Source organism: Kryptolebias marmoratus, linkage group LG24, assembly GCF_001649575.2.
Source record: "Kryptolebias marmoratus isolate JLee-2015 linkage group LG24, ASM164957v2, whole genome shotgun sequence".
NCBI classification, from domain to species: domain Eukaryota; kingdom Metazoa; phylum Chordata; class Actinopteri; order Cyprinodontiformes; family Rivulidae; genus Kryptolebias; species Kryptolebias marmoratus.
The window spans coordinates 13,575,323-13,591,731 of NC_051453.1; the positions used below are offsets into that span (position 1 = coordinate 13,575,323).

The 16,409-nt window shown below is 42.9% G+C and overlaps 2 protein-coding genes across 3 annotated transcripts in view; one reads left to right on the forward strand and one right to left on the reverse strand.

Annotated features, from left to right (window-relative positions):
* Window positions 1-257: 257 nt before the first annotated feature.
* abhd17ab (abhydrolase domain containing 17A, depalmitoylase b) lies at window positions 258-8,029 on the forward strand. 2 transcript variants are annotated; one of them, XM_025003995.2, is made up of 5 exons: window positions 258-604; window positions 1,952-2,322; window positions 3,007-3,201; window positions 4,039-4,218; window positions 5,296-8,029. In XM_025003995.2, the coding sequence occupies exons 2-5, from the start codon at window positions 1,958-1,960 to the stop codon at window positions 5,519-5,521; spliced, it is 966 nt and encodes a 321-aa protein (XP_024859763.1). In that variant the 5' UTR covers window positions 258-604; window positions 1,952-1,957; the 3' UTR covers window positions 5,522-8,029. The 2 variants fall into 2 exon arrangements, with proteins under 2 accessions (XP_024859763.1, XP_017262899.1); XM_017407410.3 differs by having other exon boundaries at window positions 260-1,032.
* Window positions 8,030-10,017: 1,988 nt separating this feature from the next.
* Window positions 10,018-16,409, reverse strand: part of rgl1 (ral guanine nucleotide dissociation stimulator-like 1) — a 25,411-nt gene continuing 19,019 nt past the window's right edge. Inside the window, exons 6-18 of the mRNA XM_017407437.2 lie at window positions 16,145-16,269; window positions 15,824-16,039; window positions 15,631-15,734; window positions 15,424-15,508; window positions 15,197-15,286; window positions 14,271-14,357; window positions 14,022-14,054; window positions 13,812-13,933; window positions 13,434-13,523; window positions 12,693-12,888; window positions 11,982-12,233; window positions 11,786-11,900; window positions 10,018-11,517 (exon numbers count right to left, since the gene is read on the reverse strand). Coding sequence (XP_017262926.1) covers window positions 11,330-11,517; window positions 11,786-11,900; window positions 11,982-12,233; window positions 12,693-12,888; window positions 13,434-13,523; window positions 13,812-13,933; window positions 14,022-14,054; window positions 14,271-14,357; window positions 15,197-15,286; window positions 15,424-15,508; window positions 15,631-15,734; window positions 15,824-16,039; window positions 16,145-16,269 — 1,703 coding nt within the window. The 3' untranslated portion in view covers window positions 10,018-11,329. The remainder of the gene's footprint in view (window positions 11,518-11,785; window positions 11,901-11,981; window positions 12,234-12,692; window positions 12,889-13,433; window positions 13,524-13,811; window positions 13,934-14,021; window positions 14,055-14,270; window positions 14,358-15,196; window positions 15,287-15,423; window positions 15,509-15,630; window positions 15,735-15,823; window positions 16,040-16,144; window positions 16,270-16,409) is intronic.

Genomic DNA, 16,409 nt, shown 5'->3' on the forward strand with positions numbered 1-16,409 from the left:
TTTGTCAATGAGAAACGCTATTATTTATGTCTAAAACAGTAATTAGAGATGGGGCTTTGGTTTAATTATATGATACAACGGCCTGCCATACTACCACTTGATTAAGGTGAGGTTAGTTTGTTTGATAAGTTGTTTACCGCCGTGAACTTTAATTGAGACTCCGCTCATATGAAGTATTGTGAACCTTATCGTGCTTTATTCGTGGGCAGTAAAGTTTAAAACACGTCATTTCTCCGGCGTTTTGTCGCCCCCGTCGATAAGCAGGTGCGTCATATCCGGCCAGCTGTCGCTTCCGGATGCGGTGAAACGGCAAAGACGAAGGGAAACACCACACGTACACGGATTAATTAAAGATAAATAAAAAAAAGAAGGGAGAAAAAAATGGCCAGACGCTGTTCATGAGGTCAGAGGAGAGCCCGGTACGGTCCAACATGGATTCGCGGGGACAAATTGAGACGGCGGGGACTCGGTGTTAGCGGTGTGGTCCCGGGATTTGTTCCGTGAAGGAGTCGTGTTCGGTCGGTGTTTATGTCGTCTTCCTGGCTGCTGCTAGGACTGTTAGCCTCGGTTAGCTGGTGCGCAGACAAAACCTCCTCTCCGTGAGGTGAGGATATAACTCGCTGCTGTCTTCCTTCATTTACCTCTTGTTTTTGTTTTTTTAAACGAGGGGACATTTCAATAACTGGGAGTGTGTTTGGGGGTGAAAAGGGCTTAATCTTTACTGACAACAAAACCAGAATTTCGCACTTTTTTAAAAAGGAGAAACGCATCGTATTTGGACATCCAGAATGGCTGGAACCTGGACTTCAGTCACCTTTTGGAAAACACCGCAGATAGTTTGTAAATAATACTTCCTTGTCAGCTGGTAGGCTCCTCTACCTTATCTTTGTTTCGCTAACAGGACACCTGACAACATCCGGTGTTTGTTGAAGTAGAAGAAAACCTTAAGTTTATATTTCATTCCTCCCTACTGGTTGTTTGTTTCTCCATTTTTATTCTATTTTTTACACACCGAGAGCTTCAACTCAACAGGTAGGTCAATCTACTGTATAATAAATAAGTAATATTTACTTTTCATTGAGTTATTTGCATCAACTTAAATCCTTATAAGCCTTATAATTCACTATTTCATCAAGGGAAGGCCTGTATGCTGTAGTTTTATACCTAAAATATAAAGAAACATTTATTAAGTGAAGAGGCTGCCATCTTTTTTTGCATTGTTTAGTTTTGTAAAGAAAGGCAAATTAATTTAGTTAGGCATTCATACTGCTTTCAGACATATTCATCTGTGTGTAATTCAGCTTTAATCTTTTTATTCAGCTCACTCTTGATTTTAAAGAATGATTTACTAACATCTGAGTATTTTATTTGTAGCGACTTCCTGAACATTTAAAGTCCTGCTCATGTTTTAAGCTTCTCTTTATGTGGAATCGACTCAAACCAAACACGCGCCTCTACCTGGACAATTATTATTTATTATGACAGATTTTATAGCAGACTAAACATAAAGAAATGTGCACTTTTTAAAAATTTTATCATGGATTAACTGATTGGTTTTTATATATAAATATGTTTGTGAACATGCATCATTCTGATCAGATCAAAAATTAACACATGTAGGTGAATATTTCAAGTCAAAACCTGTTTTAAGAAATCTACTTTTATTGTGGCAGGAGAAATATTAAACTTAAAGCACTCTGTTTTGTTCTATCTTTAAATAATAAGTATAAAATTTGTATTGAAAGGAATATTGTGAAATTTACATGTTGTGTCTTAGATATTTTATTATAAAACATACCACACACTAGGCCAAAAGAAATGCTCATCGTCACCACAGTCATCTTCATACTTGCCTCGTGCATCACAGTGTAATAAGTGTCTCATTGTGTTTAGTTTGGTGACGATGAAGGTCCTTCAGCACAATCATCCTGTTGTCTTCCTCCCTCCACAGTGAAGGATGAACGACCTCTCTCTCAGCGAGCTCTGCTGCCTGTTCTGCTGCCCGCCTTGCCCGAGCCGCATCGCAGCCAAGCTCGCCTTCCTGCCTCCGGAACCCACCTACACCTTTCTGCCCGACCCGGAGGCAGGGCCCGCTGCCCCGGGCTCCACCGGTACGTCCAGCCTGCGCTCCAGGAGCGGCGCGTCGGTCTCGGGAAGTGCGGGGCCGGGGGCCGTGGAGGGCAGGTGGAAGCTTCACCTGATGGAGCGAGCGGAGTTCCAGTACACTCAGAGGGAGCTGGACACGATAGAGGTGTTCTACGCTCGCTCCAGCAGAGGCAACAGAGTCGGCTGCATGTACATTCGCTGTGCACCGAGTGCCAGGTGAGGCCTTGGAGAGGTTTTCCACCTTCTATTCTTTTTTCATGACTAATTTCTGGTGTTTCCCAGATTTTAGCTCTTTTGATTTTCTCAGAAAAGTAAAACATCCTTCTTACTTGTCTGGGCTGCTTCCTTTCCTCTTGTCCCTGTTGACTTGGCTGACTCAATTTATTTTGTCCTGCAGTTTAGTGTCATTGAAGGTTCATATCAATTGGTATGTTGCTTTATGACACCGGTTTAAACATTAAACAAAGTTTTAAGCGATATGAAAGTACTTTAGCTTCAGTTTGACTTCCATGTTAATATGTCCTGTCACTTATTAACTTACAAAATCAATTAAAACACAAGACTGACTGGTTTCTTCTTGGTTTTGGAGCACTGTTTTTTAGCAACATGTCTGGTGGGAAGGCCATCAGCAAAGCTTTGTAAAGTAAAGTTTGCATGTGCACAAACCTGCTATTTATAGAAGGTTCGTACTAAGTTAAGTTGAGTAGAAAATGCCTAAAAGTTGTTTTTTTAACATAAGCCTGTTGTTAGAAATGACTCCTCCAGAGAGCAGCTGTTTAGACAGATATATAGGCACGGAGATGTTCACCTATGACCTAAATTTAATGCGTTGGTGCTAGAATATGATCAGTTTGTTTTTGCTCTTTTACTCATGCTTCTTTCAAATTTTGATCCCCTCAGATTCACCTTGCTTTTCTCCCACGGGAATGCGGTCGACCTGGGTCAGATGAGTAGTTTCTACATCGGCCTCGGCACTCGCATCAACTGCAACATCTTCTCCTACGACTACTCGGGCTACGGCGTCAGCACCGGAAAGCCCACTGAGAAGAATCTCTATGCGGACATCGACGCCGCCTGGCACGCCCTGCGCACGCGGTACGTTGGGATGAAACGGCTCTCTGAGTTTCTTTCGCTATCATGTTCTGCCCACGAGAATAAAGATGGGCGAAGTTGTTCTCACTGTTAGCTTGTGGAGATAAGTGGAATCAGGCCGGTGAGGCTTGTGACTATGAAGAAAGTTAAATAAAAGCAGACAAAGTGTCAGTCAGTGGAAGCAGTGATGTCTTCATACAGCTGTATTCAGGTCTGTTTTTACTTGTGCACCAGACCAATTTGATCTAAATTTTATCGTTTTCACCAGCCTTGTAAGAGGCCGTGGAGTCCCTTTAAAGCTGCGTGCAGAGCAAGAATTCTTAACCAAGCTGAAGGAATGTGCTGACTCCACATCTGCCTAGATCAATTAACAAAACAACGAACAGAGCAGAAGTATAAACATGTGGATGTTTGTTTTAGGAACAGCCTTTGCAGGAGGAACACCATTAACCATTCCTCTGCAATACGTGACTGACAGACTGTAGCCCAATTAGATGAGCCCACGTAGACCACACGATGACAAGCTTTGGCACATCGGAGCCAAAATGTGAAATAAATCTAACCGTGGGCATCAGCAAAGTCCAAAACTGTCCACTGAAGAAGAATGTGAATGTGTTGTAAAGGTGGTGGAGCCCGTTTGGTAATCCTACTTAAAACTTACTCATAATGTTTCTGCTTTTACTTTTCCAATCTGGACCCCTGTGTTCACTTTAATCCCTAATTGAACTAAACCTGGATATTTGACACGTTAAAGGAAGTGGTTTGAAAGTGGTTAAGCTCTCCATAACTCTCCTCTCTTTGGCTTTTAGCTGTAAGCGTTTCTCTCTCCATTTTCCCCAGGTATTGCATCAGCCCAGAGAACATTATCCTGTATGGACAGAGCATCGGCACAGTTCCCACGGTGGACCTGGCGTCTCGGTACGAGTGCGCCGCCGTGGTTCTTCACTCGCCTTTAACATCCGGCATGAGAGTGGCCTTTCCCGAGACAAAGAAAACCTACTGCTTCGACGCTTTCCCCAAGTAAGTCTCTGCAGAGTGTGATTTTTTTTCTTTATAAGTCGGGATAAAAAGTAGGAATGTGAAAATTGTTGTTTTGATATGCTACACTAAAGCAATATTGGCTACAGCAATTATAAATAATCATTCTTTAAGTAGCAAAGAAATCTTCAGACTTGCACTCTGTCTGTCGTTCTTATCTTTTTGTGTAACTAATAACCCCCTCAATAAGTTTTCATTCAGACATAATACACTTAAATTACAAGCCTTTGCTGACATAATGCTGTTTGCACATAATTACAAATCTGCCAACAAAGAAGTGTAATTGCCATTTTCTTGTTTGAAAGCGTCTTTTTTTTTTTTCTATACGAACAGAAGTGCAGAATGCAGAGCTCTTTCTGTGTTGTAGATGAAATATTTTCATCTCCTTTTTTTGCTTTAATTATTATGTTGTGAATTTTTTTTTTTGTACACCAGCAACAAATCTGGGACAGAGTAATAATATAAGGATAAATTTTGTTTAAATTTTAGGAGAGTTATGTTTCAGGAACACTATGAAACAATGTCTTCAAAACTGGGTTACTCCTTATTTAGGTTTAAGGAAAACTGGCTGGAGTTGATTCTCAGTTTAAAATAACCCAACCTGTCCTTTTTAGTAAGACAAAGAGGACGAATATTAGCGAGGCTGAATTTCGCTCCTCGTGTTGTCCTTTTTGTTTGTTTGGTCGCGGAGTTTGGCAGCCTGTGCGGGCGTTAAATCAGAGTCTGGTGTCAGATGGCAGAAGTGGGTGAGGAGCAGAGGTGGTGGGAAGTGAGCGCTCTCCTCATCTCTGTGAGTGTGCCGAGCAGAGGAAGCCACCAGCGCTCACATGTTGTGCAGATTCAGAGTGGGCAGCAGCTGGCCTCCCTCCACGACTGTCTGTTTGTGTCTTTGTGTCCAAAACCGAGGCTTCTGTAAATCAGCACATGGGATTATTGTTTTTCTAACCTAATTTGAAAAGACATTTTATTTCTGAGTGCTTCAAAGCTTATTTTTCCCATATATATATATATATATATATATTAATAATGTCTTTGTTTTCCTTATTTTTCCATTTGTAGCATCGAGAAAGTGTCCAAAATCACTTCTCCGGTGCTCATCATCCACGGGACAGAAGACGAGGTGATTGACTTCTCGCACGGCCTGGCCCTGTACGAGCGCTGCCCCAAGGCTGTGGAGCCTCTCTGGGTGGAGGGAGCGGGACACAACGACATCGAGTTATACAGCCAGTATCTGGACCGTCTGCGGCGCTTCATAGGACAGGAGCTGGCCGTACAACACGCCTGACCTTCAGAACCACCACTACCACCATCATCGTGACTGCCTTTTTGTTTTTTGTTTTTTTTTTCTCCCTGAGGTGCTCAGAGCGCCACCTCTCCAGGAATCATGTCCGACTATTTTCTAAACCATCCCTCAGCTGACCGCGACGTCCAGGAGTGACGCCACCGCAGGTCTTTAATGGATCCCGGAAGAAGGAGACGAGACGTTTCCTCATCGTCAGAAACGTAAGAGCATAAACGACTGTTTCCGATCATCGCACCAAGTGCATCTCTTTACCATGCAATAACATGGAGGACATCCACAAGAAAAAGGCTTTTGTTGATGCTAAAACATGACGAGCTATCTGAAAAAAGTGATAAGAAATCATGGAGGTAAACCACAGATGTTTTTTCTAGGCTGCTTATACGTGCGTGACTTTAATATCTGCGGACTGAAGTTGTCAGAACAACTTCGAAGCACTTCTGTCGGAGAAGTGTCCGTGCTCTAAAACGGGGGAGTATTTTGGTTTTCTACAAAAATGGAAAAAAAGTCTCTTCTGTTTCTGATTTCACATTTTGTGGCTCTGTGTGATTTTCTTGACTGGTAACACACACACACACACATTAGCTACAATCAAGTGGAGACCTGATAAGAAGGTTAAAACCAGTCCAGTTTCAGATGAGTTCGTAGTGTAGTGGTTCTGTAGTTTCTGGTGGGTTGGCGTGGCGTTGGACTGCATTATTTTGGAGAATGTGTCTAATCTTGTGTTTCTTATGTACTGTGGGAGTGGAATAAAACTGGTGGCTGGTTGGAATGTCTGGGGAAAGGAAAATCTAGCGTACATGGACCTGGGTTTATATTATGAGTCCTTCAGTTTAGTTTTTACTCCAATAAATGTTTTACTCAGGTAACTCAGTTCGACACATCGGGGTAGGTGTGTTTTTGTTTTAGAGCCTGTCAGCTCAGAAAACTCTTCAATATACAGTAAATGTTTCTGATAGCATCTCCATATCTGTTTGTTTTTCTGTCTTTAAACTGTAATAGTTCAAGCTAAGGTACAGATCAGACAGAGTTTGAGGCGTTGAACTTCCTGCCATCGTGAAACATTTGGACACCAGTAGCCGAATCCCTCTGGGTTTTTTTTCTGTTGAGTTAAATGTCTGAGTTTGTTTTGTCTTTTTTTTTTGTCTCACGGCGGCAGAATGCAGCTGTGGACGATCTTCCTGTTTTATTAGCGTCTGAAACCGAGACAACACTAACATCTACGAAGGCCTTAGTCTTTTTGATACAAATACTACTCACTCTCACTCCTGTCCATGTTAACAACACATAAAAAAACAACTTTTAAATAAATAAATAAAAGGGTTCTGTTTTTGTCAATATCCTGTCAAAATTATCATCAGGCCTCATATTCTGCTATTATTCATTCTCGCCGTTATTAAAAACAAACTGGGCATTTTGCAGGAAGCTGATGGTTCGAAAGAAAACACATTTTGTTGTTTCTTCCCTATTTACCTTATTTTTATAACAACCTATAAAGCCTGTGTTATTTGACTTAAAACCCCAGCGTCGAAGCAAACTTCTTAATCTTCTAAAAACCTAATAATTTATTTGATTTCCTACAATTCGTGTCATGTGTTTGCCGAAGCGTTTAGCCTGGACTTTTGTTTTCCCGATCGTTTTCCTTTCATGACATCACTGAATCGAGATGAGCTTTAAATGTCTGTTTAAGCTGATTTTCTTTGTTTTGTTTTTGTTTGTTTTGGCTGCACTCAAATAAGAAGTCTTCGAGGCCACCAAAGTTTCAAACTCCAACCAAATTATTAATTTTTTTGTATTTATGTTTGAAAACATATTTTGATTTCCATTATTTTATTTTAACCTCACAATTCATTTGACTCTTAACCTCTGAGAGATCGAATTATTAGCTGAAAGCTTAAATTATGGTTGCTTAATAAGTTTTTTGAAATAATTTGTCAATTTTTTCAAGCTTGTAAGTTAATGAACCAAAGTTTTACCGTTATCAGAGCTTTATGCAGCGTGTTTATGTTCACAGGCAAGTGCAAAGTGTTCACCTTTGATTTCCTTATGTACCATTTTATTTATTTGACCTTTTTGTTTTGTCTATTTTTTCCACTACATTTTGACTCTTTAGCTTGTTTAATATATTTATCACATGACGTCTCCCCTCAGCGACAAACAAAAACCGATTGAACGCATTGAGTTATTTGAATATTCTTATTTTTAAGCAGTTTCGTTTAATTTAAGCGGGAGTTTTCCTTGACAAAGCTGTTTGTGTTGGAAAGTGTGAGCTGATGAGAGAGTGACTGGGGAGCTTCAAGAAGACTCGTGAAAAACGGCATTTAAAGGAAAAAGTTTGGATTTCTTGTGAGATGCAAGTGTCACGTTAACAGACTTTCTACCTTTTGTTTATTATACTGACATCTGTTTTTTAGTCTTTAAAAAATAATTGTCCTTTTTTTCCCCCCCTAAGAGTTAAAGAAAAGAAGTCAATAAAACATAATCAGAAATGAATGATGAGAATGATGGCTTTTTTTTTATTATTTTAAGAAGATTTCAGATGCTTTTATTTTGTCTGCCACCCTGTAGAATTGTGGGAAACCGAGACAGATGGATTGTAAGCTTGCGGTCAATCTTCTTTTTTTTTTTTTTTTTTTTTTCAGTAGGCTACATAAACAGTCTGGCGTCTCGCTCTGATGCTCTTACGGATTAAGCGCAGCTGCGGCAGGAAGGCAGAGTTTAGTGAGGGCTCATCTGACACAATCGCCACGCTTTGAACACAGCCGTGAACTCGGAGATCCTGCCCTCCAAATGCGTCAGAGGATTCTGCAACGCAACGAGAAGGAGAGGCTCCGGTAATCTGGCGGCTGAACGGTGACGATTTCGCCCTATCAGTTTGGTTCACCGAAACAAATTATTTAACCCAAAGCTGACCGAACGGATAAGAAGGGAAGCAGCGTGATTCTGATTATCCTCCATTCTTCACTGACCTGTAATGGAGATAATCTGCCTGCTGCCTTATCAGCCTAAATGCTGTTTACGATATTAAACTTTCCCTAGCGTGACGCGTAAAGTGCAATATTCTCCTCGAGGATATTACATTCATACCTGCTCACTAATGATTCTGCACTGGTGTGATTGGTTTCCAGTGTGTTCAGTGTTTTCTCCTATATCCGGCGTGTAATCAGTCTTCCATCATTGTCATTCCTGCCGCAGCATCCGGTGACCCCGTGCATTACGTCTGATAGCCTCTCAGCTCTGCTGGTTCTGGTGTTTCTGCTTGGATCCGCTCAGCGAGCACGCAAGGACAGAGCTGCTTCCTTCAAATGTCAGCACCGAAATCTGCTCCATCCAAACACATCGTATTTATGTGTCAGCGATCCCAGCCTGTACAGACTAATGTCCCCACCCCCTTCCATTCCTCCCTACCAATGATCGGTTCACATGAATGAGTTTTAGAATATTTAATGCAAATTTCCATAGAATTAAATAGTCAGAACTTCACATTTGAAGTTGTTTGACCAAAAAATTTCTTAAAACTGTTTATGAATCTGTTTTCATTAGTTGTTAATTTTACTTAATCTAATGTGATGTCGATTGGTAGCTATTTTCAAAGTGTTCTTCAGTTTTAATTTACTGACAAGAATAAAGTGTATAACTCAGAAAAAAACAGACCAGTTTGAACATGATTGGGTCCTCAGACCAGTCGTGGATATTCAGATTCATTGATTTGCAACGCAGAACATAAATGGTTGCACCTCGAGTAGAGGGGCAGTGTTATCAGGCAGTTCCTGGAGTTTCTGAATATCTGTCAAAACGGGGAGTGACAGAGGCTGAGTTTGATAGGAGCCATATTGGGGGTTTGTATGAGGCTGGGTGGTGGTGGTGTGAAGGTTCCAGTCGGCCCGAGACAGACCACACCGAGGTCCTGCAGGCTCGTTGTATCGTGCACCGAACACATGACGTCTGCACCTGCCGTCCACGTGCACGTTTTGGACTCTTTACAAAATCCCACACAGCCATAGGTACCAGCACGTTTCACACCGTGTTTCAGTGACTGGCTTCAGCGGAGCGGCGGGTTCACCAGCCCACGTGTAGGCTGCTGTTAACACCAGAGCAGAGACGGCTGCCTTCAGAGCGAGGCTGTGGAAGCCTGGAAAACTGCAACTAAAGTGTCATTCAGTCTGAATAACAATCACTGTTGTGGTTAGTTCATTGCCACAGCGTTTCAGAGAGACCTTGCTTGGAGTCAGGCTGATCAGAACAAAGTCAGTTTCGGGAAAGGAAAGGTCGCGACTGCTTCATTCAAGTCAGCAAAAATGTCTTCCACTCAGCAAAATAACTTGGGCTGTTTCCAAAACGGCCTCAGGTCCAAGGACCGTCAGGCCCGAACAGAAGCGAGCGCGCCCGCCCGTCGGGTCGGAGAGAACATGAGAACATGGAGACAGAGCTGCTCCAGAGACTACCTGTTCAAATACTGGAATCAAACACACAAACCAGCCTTCATAATTATGGAAATAATTTATTTATGGAGAGCATGAGTCTTTGGCAGTGTAGAACAGGAAATGACAATGATTTAAAAAAAAAAAACAACAACACAAATAATGAAGATACAAGTGGGACATTAACGTGAGTCTAAAGTGTTCTCCCTGGAGGGACGTAATATTAGCTGAGGAACATGAACAGGTCAGACTGACATCAAGTATGAGCCGGCTGTAGGTCTCTGAATGTTTATCTGATGCTGTGCGACAAGAAAAAAAATTAAATGTCCCTCCAAATTTATCACAGTAAAATCGGTCGTCTTTTGTGACAATCTGAGTTTATTACTGTTATTTATTTTAAAGCTTTTGGCACTCTCAAATACATCAGCCCATTTCTGGCCTGGATTCTGTTAAAAGTAAAAAAAAAAAAGCAACACTCACAAACAAAACAGTAACTTGTTTAGTGAAGAGGGATTCATTCTTCGTGTTCACGCCCTCTTCGACCGACCGACAAGTGCAACTCTAAAGTTCATATACTGAGTTAAGAGGTACAAATATTTAAGACACTTCATTTAAAATTTCAGTAGGATGCTAAGAATTCATTTTCTGTATTTTCTGGTCCTCCACCTCCTACCAAAAAAAAAACAGCAGATGTGAGGGAAAATCTTTCTGTAGTTCAGATTGCATCTCTACACCCTGAAGCTAGGGCAGCTAAGGCCATTTAAGTATTCATCGAGGACTTGATAAAACCAAGTACTGGAACCAATCAGAATGCGGTGCATCCGTCACACAGTTCTCAATATGAAAGGGGCAGAACACACCCACACACGCACACTGTGCACACTGTGCACAAGCCAGTCAGGAGCTGCTAAAGATGCCTGACTGGGGGAAATACTGACATCATAGCTTCTTTCAGTCAGTTAATATCTTTCAGAATACTGTCAGAGGTCCATTCATCCATCAACAACAGGTCTGAACACTCGGTCCACTATTCACCGCAGTCCTGTTAGGAGCAAAGTAAAGCTTCAGCTACACAAGCATCACAAAGGAGCTGATTCAATATCAGAATACTGTTGGAGGTCGGGAGTTGGGCTGCTCCCACATGTGCAAAAATCTGTTGTAAAGAGCAGAGGCCAGCAGGCGTCACTGTTGCACCGTTCCACGTTAAGGCTGGGCAGGCAAATGGCACAGTTCAGGATGAGGCTCGGAGTTTGAAAGCGCTCTGAAATGCAGCAGCTCCGCCCTAAATCATCCTTTGCTTTGTTATCAATCCATCCACTGCTGTGGCCTAGCAGGGCCCCGGGTCAGTGGGGTGAAAAGGCAGACCGGCGGGTCACAGCGTGACTTTGCTGAGTCTGATCGAGAGGCTCGAGCGGTACTGAGTCTGGGGGAGAGTGGTGCTGCAGCGGCTCCGCAGCTGTACCGGCCGGCACGCTGAGCCTCGCGCGCGCAACAGGAAGTCAAAGTTAGCCGAGGTGTTCATGGCGTAGAAGACGTTGGCGTTGTCGGGGATCACCAGCTCTGAAAGATACGAAGAATCGTTGTTAGGGATGTTGTCTGACGAAGCGACTGAAGGCGAAAGAAGAGCAATAAAGTCATTTCAAAACATAAGGTGATCTTGGCCTAAAAGGCAATATGTTACGGTTACTATGTCTTTAAGTTTTACTCAGATCAAGCATACCACCGAGATTAAATAACCTACTTTTAGCATAATCAAAAGGTGAGACACGGCTAAGAAGATACAGTTGAATTGATTGAGACTCAATTTAAAAGCACAACCATGTTTTACCTTTTTCCTCCGAGATGACTTGCACCAGTTCGTATCCTTCCTCTGGCTCCATCTCCAGGTTGTGCTTCGCCATAGCTCTAGAAATCACAGCTGGAGTCTTGTCTTGACTGGTCAGCTGTTGAAGGAAACAGACGTCTCAGCCAAAACGCATCTTCCCACCCAATAAGAAAACCAGCAATCGTGTGCGTTTATTTACCAGGATGCTCTTGTACAGGTTGCCGTTGCCGTTCTCCAGGCTGACTCTTATGATGCACGCGTCCTGGGCTTGGGTGTTGTAGGCGGGGGTTTGACTCGGGGAGCAGGGGGACAGGGGCATGAGGGAGACGCAGCGCCTGTGGGTGCAGGAGGACGCGGCAAGGGAGGGGGAGGCGGGGGTCACGGAGACACTGGCCGTCGACGAGTTGGTGTCCATGGAGTGGAGCGAAGTGCAGGAGGACGACTCTGATAGCTGACGGAAGTCAGAAAAATAAGATTATTTTCATGTATACATGTATTTTTCTGCAGCTATTTAAGAAACAGTGACTGCAGATTTAGCAGAGTGATAAAATTCATTCTTTATTTATTTATGAAAGACTGCCTTTTTGCCAATTTTCATTATTATCCATTGTGGTTCACGAACTTGTTGGTCATTCCTGCTCTATATGTTGAATGTTCATAAAATATTAAGATAATTTAAAAGATAAAAATGTCAAAAAAATGAAAAACATTGTCTCATTGTGACAAAGACATATCCCTGTTAGAAAGCATTAAAATATAGACAATTTGTCATTTTGGCATGGATAAAGTTACATAGATTTTTGCAAAACTGTTGTGTAATTCCTACAAAAAGACATATGGTTTAAATTGAACTTTTATAGTGTTAAATTTAGATGTTCTGTCTTTAAATGTTCTTTTACAGCCTTTTCACCTTGTTTTGTTGGGAGAGTTGTGACTCAGAGGTGTGAGTTGGTGTCGTGTGTCCCTCGCTGTCTGACGGGCTGCCGGAGTCGCTGGACGACACGCTGACCGAGTCCATGCTCTCCCCCGAGCTGCCAGTAGGGGGCGAGCGTGGCGTCTCTCTGACCGGAGAACTGGCTGAGTTACTGTCTGTTCCAAGAAACAGCCTGGACAGTGGAGGAGGGGAGGTACAGGTTAACAAAATAAAGAGATTCCAGTTGTGCAGAGCACGAGAAAGCAGGCCAAGATCAATGTAACACGAAAATTTAAAAAAAACTAAAGGCCTAGCAGCCCTAAAAGCAATGCATTTCACCCAAGTTTTAATTTTAGTTTAAGATTCTCTTATGAGTGTAAAGTTTTAAGCACTGTGAATGGCTCTCAGCTACAACTACAACAAATTTTAGCCCAATATCTGTGAAACAAACTGAATTAAATGTGTTTTTTAAGGTCAGTTGGCTGTGGCAGCCATCTTAAATTGGGCTGAATCCAAAACTTAAATTGGTCGTAGATTTCCACTCAATAATTACTTTCTGCAAGTTCCATTAAAACTTGTCCTGTGTTTCAAAGGATATTTTGGTAACAAACAGACACAGAAACACTTGCACACTCAACCACACTGAAACATTAATCGTTTTCTTTCATCCAATGGGCGGCAGGCAATAAAATCCTGCACTCTACGCCTAAATTCAGCCTTTTTTCTGAGCATACTCACAGGCTGAGTCTCTTCACCATGCTTTTTCTCGTTTTGGGTAAAGTTGGGCTGCTGTCACCAAGACCTTCAATCTCGCAGGACAAGGCGTAGCTGCAAGACATCGCAAAGTACATCATAAAAACATTACCACATTGGTTTTTTGAGAACTGCACTCTCAGTAAAGCGAAAGAACAGAAAAGTCAGCGAGCGCTCACGAAAGGAGCTCACATCATTAAAACTAGAAGCACAATGGATCAGTGGGGAGTAAAGACATGGCAGGGCGAGGCGATGGACAATGGATCCAACAGAGCATGACACATGCACTAATTTGCTTCTAATCTAACATGTAACGATGCAGTAAGGAGAGAAGAAACTGAGTTTAAATAAAAGGAGTGGTACCTCTCCTCCTCACTGAGCTGAGGCTGGCTCTTAAACCAGCGCAGGAAAGCCGAGTCCGGAGTCAGGCAGTAGCTGTTACAGGCCGACTGGAGCAGCTTAATCTGAGCTATGACCTCAAACTCCTGCAGAGAGAACAAGTAGCATCAAACATGTGATTCGGACTGTGCGTGTGCAGTAATGTCATGGTATGGTCACGGAGGAAACACTCACCCTGCGTCTCTTCTCAAAGTTGATCAAACCTCCCTGCAGAAGAGACAAAGAGCATACTGTCAGAGCCGAGACATCACATACCAGGGCGGATGTTAGACAAACAGAATAAGGCGAACCACTCCAAAAACGGACCAACATGCACTCACGGAAATGTACGCTTTCAGATCTGAATCAATCTTGAATCCAATGCTTTCAAATGTTACAGCATAAACAATTAGCAGGTGATTTAAATTTTTTTTTTTTTTTTACCTCTACTAAGTCTGGCAGGGCTGTGTCCAACATGGTCAGGTCGGTTAGAAAAGTCCCCAGGTACGGTATTGTTCCCTGCATTGCTCCCTGTGGAGAGGCAGTTGTTTTATTATTCATCAAATAACGTGTAGGACCAGATCACAAACTTTAGCGTGCACAAAAACTCCTTAAGGTTTATACACCTCTCACAAGGATTGAGAAAACAATATTTTATGGGTCCTGAGCATGGGTGTGAGCTGCACTGATACTGTATTTTTATAATCTATCAACTAAAACAAACAGAAAGTTGGGCGTTTGTGTGCGGATATTAACCTTTTAGGTTGTTTTAAGAGAAGTTTTAGTCAAAATACATGTTGAAAAGTGGCAGCGTGGCTTGCTTTGCTGAAGTGGTTACAAACATTTTCTGGTTTATTCAGCAAATCAACAACCAAACATTTCGCTGCTCGGTTTATTGATACATTATTGGACTGGATGGAGAGAGCTTGAGGGCCAAATTTGTTCCAGGAGCCACAAGTTGATGATCGATGGTCTAAAGGCTCACAGCAAACACGGGAAGTCATTTCTTGCTCCTTTTCCGTAACATACGGTATGTCAACAGCAACAGCTCCCATCTACAGCTCTCTCTCTGACGTAGCCCGACGTACTAAAACTCCATATTGCTGCTTGCGGCTTTAATTTACTCTGTGGGCTTCACAGATGGCGAGGCGGGCTTGTAAATTACAGCTCGGGCTTAATGTGAGCACAGCACACTGTGAACTGAACAAACAAAGCTAAGCATGTGGCTTTATTATCCCGGAGAGGCAAGAATGCTCCTAACAGGGCTCTACTTGGGAGGAATGTGTTTAAAATCATTTCATGTCATCTCAGCTTGAATAAACCCATTCAGCTAGTCTTTGTTTGTAAGATCCTGGTTATGATTGTCTCACCATTTCCTTCTGCAGCTGTAGCCTCTTGTGCGTGCGCTTCTGGTGCTCCTTGGCACAGCTCTCCAGGCTGGCAAACTTTGAAGTACCTTCCTGGAAGGCAAACAAAACCAGCTTTTGTCCTCAAGATCCAAACCGGCGAATGAAGAAATGCTCTCAGGACTACGCATATTTAATCTGAGGGAGCCTAACATGTCCACATGAACTGCAGCGGCACTATCAGGACTCACCCTCATGAGCAGTTCCCTGCTGGTCAGGTAGTTGTTGTGGTCTGAGAAAATGTCTGAGAGCTCCTCGAACGTCTGCATACTGTCTCTACGCCAAACACAGATTCATTTCGGATGATGAGATTATGGAGTAACAAGATCTACCAAAAGGCTGATCATTTGAGAAAACCCATTGAGTTTATCTACATATTTGAGAGACCGGAGGCTTACTTGTGCACGCAGGCCCATACTCTCTTCAGTCTGTACAGAGGATTGGACTGCAGCGCCGACACAATGGCTCGCAGAGACGAGAAGTTTTTGCGTATTCGGCACTCCTGTTGGTAAAAAGGGAGCACAAAGTCAGTCACAACTTGACTCGGCGCAGCAGATTTAATCTACCCGGGATCTTGTGTCCATTCCCGACCTGAGCGATGTCGATCCAGCGCTGGATGACCCGCGCCCTGACGTGCGGCCTGAGCTGCCTGTGCTTCAGCACGGTGCTGACCACGCAGGCGGCAACGGCGTTGAACTGAGTGATGGTGGCCCGGATGGTGGGAGCGGTGTGCTTGCAGTCTTTCTTGTCCCTCTGAGACCAGATGGAGCCCAGACAGTGGTGGGGTACAACCTTTTTAAACAGCAGCTGGGGGGAAAAAAAAACAATAAAATAGTGTAAAGACGCTGCAGAAAACAATAAATATAATATATATAACTTTGTTGTTATTCCCCCTCATTTTTCTCCATTTACCGCATCCATGTAGGTGAGCTGCTCGGCCACCAGGTCGGCATCAAACGACAGGAAGTCATCCTGGACCTCAATCTCCACCTCTTCTTCCTCCCCGAGGCTGAACGAACTGTTGCCATGGAAGCCAACTAAAGGCAAAGCAGTTAAAATAAATTAGGTAATACAAACTTTTGAGTAACATAATCTATCCATCCATCCATCCATTCTCTTCCGCTTATCCGGGGTCGGGTCGCGGGGGCAGCAGCCTAAGCAGGGAGACCCAGACTTC

Excerpts from the sequence above, each read along its gene's own strand:
- abhd17ab (XM_025003995.2), top strand. The coding sequence starts at position 1,958 with ATGAACGACCTCTCTCTCAGCGAGCTCTGCTGCCTGTTCTGCTGCCCG. Across the intron at positions 3,202-4,038 it reads TGGCACGCCCTGCGCACGCG|GTATTGCATCAGCCCAGAGA; the intron begins GTACGTTGGGAT and ends CATTTTCCCCAG. Across the intron at positions 4,219-5,295 it reads TGCTTCGACGCTTTCCCCAA|CATCGAGAAAGTGTCCAAAA; the intron begins GTAAGTCTCTGC and ends TTCCATTTGTAG.